Raw genomic sequence first — 4,082 nt, 5'->3', positions numbered from 1 at the left:
ATAATAAAGAACAGGGCACATGAAAGAAACACACCCCCCCCCCCCCCCCCCCCAAAAAAAAAAAAAAAAAAAAACTCCACCAAGAATTTGGGCGACTTGCATATCAATTATTGACTACTTTTATTATTAGTTGTAGTTGTAAGTAGTCAGGACATTTTGTTTATTTGGTTCTGCAAGTTTTCTTTTTTATCCCCGCAAGGGACGGGAGAACGAGCGTCTGGTAAAACTTCCGGCACCAAAATCTCACCTGTTGACAATGTCAATGCGTGTTTCATCTGAGGAAATATTGGGCCTAATATTGGAGGTAAGATAGTCAAATCATCAGAGAAAACACGAATTCTTATCCCAAAATATAGATGGATGGATAAAATATCTAAAACTAAAGGCAAAGAGAACCCTAAAACCTAGCCACAAACATCTAACTTCAACCTTACACCACCACCAGACATAATTCACCAAAAGTGTCAAAAAGTTTCCAAAACCCAAATGACTGGTTGCCCATTCTTCCTACATCTTTACCCCAATAGCACTCAAACATGATATTACAGCAAACGCAAAACACCATCCATGCACCATCCTGTCCTTTCTACAAAACAAAGAGGTAAGATGATTGGATTAAAGAGGAGAGATAGAGAGAGAGCAATTGACCTATTTGTCCAAGGGTTAGCTTCAGCCCAAGAAGGGGCCTAGCCCTACCTCTTGGATGGTCTCTCATCATCCTCTCCACCACCACCACCACCACCATCATCCCCAGAGTCATCTTTATCTGACCTCTTTCGTTTTGCTGAAAACTCAACCTTCCCGCCAGCATCATTGTCATCCTCTTCATCATCCTCTTCAAATTCTTCTTCCTCGCCATTTTCTTCTGGTTCAAAATCACTGGCATCTTCCTCATCTTCAGCTCGACCCACAGGTTGGACAAGGTATTCTGTTCCCAAATCCTCCTAGCCAGACATTCATATATAAGCTGTCAGCCAGCCTGACACTTCCCAAAAGAATAACAGATGCAGTACAAAGAAAAGAAGGAAGGAGCATTAAGTCTTGTGAGGACCATATGATTAAAGGCATGCAACGACTAGTAGCATCATTACATACCAATATTAATATCGTAAGACAATAATGACCATATTTCTAATGAGTACTGACCATTAGGAACTGAGAAAACATCTGTCAGCACTTCAAAACTGGGGTCAAGAACATTAGCAAAAATTTTACCTTGCTTTTGACCAATTCATGTCAAGCCCTTAAGAAGAAAAGAACACACAGAAGACAGTAAAGACTAAAGATTTACCAACAGAAAAAGGTGGAAATAGTCCTAATTGATGGATTACAAATGCCTTGTAATAGTAACAAATATGGAAAACATGGATACAGTAATAAGCATGTGGTATCTGAATGCAAAGAATACCAAAGATGGGAAACTAGTAGGTGAGGAGGCTTCTGCCACTGCAAAGTGAGTGATGGCAAAAGACTTAAAGCTAACCACAGATACAATGTTTCCATGTTTTGTGATATGGAAATAAGCTTACTTACCATGAAAGAATACATGAACTCGCCTCTTTTCTTTCTTTCTTTATTTTTTTCTTCTTTCAGGAGAACTTGAACTTCAGGGCACAGCTTGTGTGTACCTCATAAGATGTTGGTTACGTTTTCCCTCCTTTTCTATATTGCTGAGCAAACAACAAGAAATCATATAATTTCGTGTTTTAGCTCAGAGAAACTGAGACTTGAACCCTGGACCTTAAGTTCAAGAAACTAAAGGAACACTGATGGCAGGAGCAATATTTGGTTACTCAAAAAGTCAAGCTCTACCCAAACTTATAAGTTTCAGTGTCAGGAATTATTCCAACAAGATCAGACAATAGGGACCACCATAGTCCTGAATCTACCTAATATTTTTTTACCATCAGAGACCAGAAGCAGTTGATCTTTTAAGGATTCATGTTTGCTCCTGAGGCTAATAATCTGAAACATTTTGGTGGCTATGGCTGTACTGCTCCTTTCATTACACACAACCCATATCACACGAATATACAGTAGTCTTGACATATTAAAAGGTCAGTTTTCAACAAGTAAAATCACTAAGACTCGGATGAAATGATGCAAAATCAAGGGGATAACCAAATCCAGCCACAATAGACAATCATTGTTCTAGGAAAGAAGCAAATAGTTCAATAGACAAGCCAAATAATTATACCCAAATATTTATCCTTTTTCAGGATTGATGTTTCATAGGAAATTCTAATTCTACTAAAAAAACCTTACCTTCAGGAAAATTTCCCTCCATGCTATATATTTTAGGTTATGGCTACAAGAAACTATATAAACAAATAATAATAATAATAATATAAAATATGGAGGAACCCAGAAAACTGAATATAGACCTTTGAGTAGTGTAAGACCACAAAAAATTCCAAAGAACACCACTGATAATAATAATAAAGATGTGAAAAAAGTCAAGAGCCAGCAGACAAACTATATGATTGGTCAAGACTCAAGAATGACAAGCATCTAACAAAGAAAATAAAGCCTTACAAGGTTGAAAAACACAACCTTTGCATAAAAGGTTGAAAACTTGAAGAACCAATTGAAACCCCCTATCAAGAAGGTTAAAAAACACATCAACTCTGATATAAAGTTTGAGACATCATCGTACATAAAAGTATATTTTCTTTTTTGAAAAATGCTAAAAGAATGGTTTTCCATCAAACCAAGTGAACCCAAAAAGAGCAGTGCGCAAGGTTGGTTAACGCCACCACATTGATTCAGATCTACAAAACCTTCACTGTAGTTCCCAAATATGATTCTTTCCAATGAACTCTAAAAAAGTTATAGACAAGTCAAAAATGACCTAAAACAGAACTTTGGCACTTGCAACGTTTATTTTATGTACAGGACCATGTACTCTTATAAAAAGATTGGAATTCAAAAATAAAATCACAGATATGGACAGATCTGAAGAGAAACAGAAGAGAAAGCAACCAAAAAACACTCACATGCGGTGAAATCAATAGGAACGATCAAGTTTGTATGGAAGAGAATATAATAGCCGCAAAGAGAAACTCTGAGACTAGCCGACGGTAGGAGAATGAAAAACCTAAGGACATTTTTCCGGTTCAAAAATCATTTTTTTTTTCTTTGATAATATTCTGTAAGGAACTGATAACCTGACCGTCAGATCTGAACAAATTCAACACTTAATCTAACATGAAAAACAATACCAGATCTAAATAAACTGCAAGTATATTTAGGTTAAAGCAAAATACCTCTTCTTCGTCTTCCTCGTCGTTTTCGTCGCCATTGTCATCATCATCGTCACCATCTCCCTCACCGTCATCGTCGTCGCCATCGTCATCCTCATCGTCGTCGTCGTCATCGTCATCTACCGACTGAACTGGAGAACCACCAGACGCCGGAAGCACCTGCCTGACATCGCCGTCCCCCTCATCCTCAGCATCATCGTCGACTTCATCGTCGTCGTCGTCGTCATCTCCATCTTCCTCTTCTACACCATCAACCTCCTCAATCTTCTCTTCATCATCGGAGTCCAGTTCGTCTTCCTCAATTTCCTCGAATTCTCTTTCTTCCTCCACGATTTTCATCTTGCTGCAGAATTTTCCTGAGAAAATAAAAATTTTAATCGGGAAAAAAAACAGGGGGGAGGAGAGAGAGAGGAGAGGGGATAGAGGAGCTTCTTCGTTCAACCCAGTAGCTCTCTGCAAACCTTGATCTCAGCCGTTGAATCAAGATCTTAAACGGATTGATGACGTGTCACGAGATCGGACGGCCCCGGTGAGCGAACTGGCATTTCTCGTGTTTTAGGTCTTTGCGGCGCTCCATATCATTGTCATCTCTACACTTCTCTATCTTCAACTCTTGCACGTGCCATGCGCGTGAGTAGAGTCGGTTAGGGTTAGGGTTTCTTTCTTATTTACTAGAATATTCCCCCCGAAAATGTTCGTAACTCCTCATCAGGCATTTCATTCATTCATTCGACTTTAAAACATATTTTGACTTAAAAAAAAAAAGAAAAAGCATTTTGATTAAATTAACTTTCATTTACTTTAATTTAGAATATAATA

General features: G+C 38.3%; 1 protein-coding gene across 2 annotated transcripts; it reads right to left on the bottom strand.

Moving 5' to 3' along the window:
* Positions 1-321: 321 nt before the first annotated feature.
* LOC127798315 (uncharacterized) lies at positions 322-3,852 on the bottom strand. 2 transcript variants are annotated; one of them, XM_052331789.1, is made up of 3 exons: positions 3,725-3,852; positions 3,267-3,619; positions 322-944 (listed from the first exon to the last, which is right to left on the bottom strand). In XM_052331789.1, the coding sequence occupies exons 2-3, from the start codon at positions 3,600-3,602 to the stop codon at positions 693-695; spliced, it is 588 nt and encodes a 195-aa protein (XP_052187749.1). In that variant the 5' UTR covers positions 3,603-3,619; positions 3,725-3,852; the 3' UTR covers positions 322-692. The 2 variants fall into 2 exon arrangements, with proteins under 2 accessions (XP_052187749.1, XP_052187750.1); XM_052331790.1 differs by having other exon boundaries at positions 3,706-3,726.
* Positions 3,853-4,082: the final 230 nt, after the last annotated feature.

This window comes from Diospyros lotus, chromosome 3 (genome assembly GCF_014633365.1).
Source record: "Diospyros lotus cultivar Yz01 chromosome 3, ASM1463336v1, whole genome shotgun sequence".
NCBI classification, from domain to species: domain Eukaryota; kingdom Viridiplantae; phylum Streptophyta; class Magnoliopsida; order Ericales; family Ebenaceae; genus Diospyros; species Diospyros lotus.
Note: the sequence above shows the minus strand (reverse complement) of the source record. Positions and strands in the feature narration are given on the sequence as shown.

Coding starts and splice junctions, on each gene's coding strand:
- LOC127798315 (XM_052331789.1), bottom strand. CDS start 3,602: ATGAAAATCGTGGAGGAAGAAAGAGAATTCGAGGAAATTGAGGAAGAC. Junction 945..3,266: donor ACGAGGAAGACGAAGAAGAG/GTATTTTGCTTT, acceptor ATGTCTGGCTAG/GAGGATTTGGGAACAGAATA.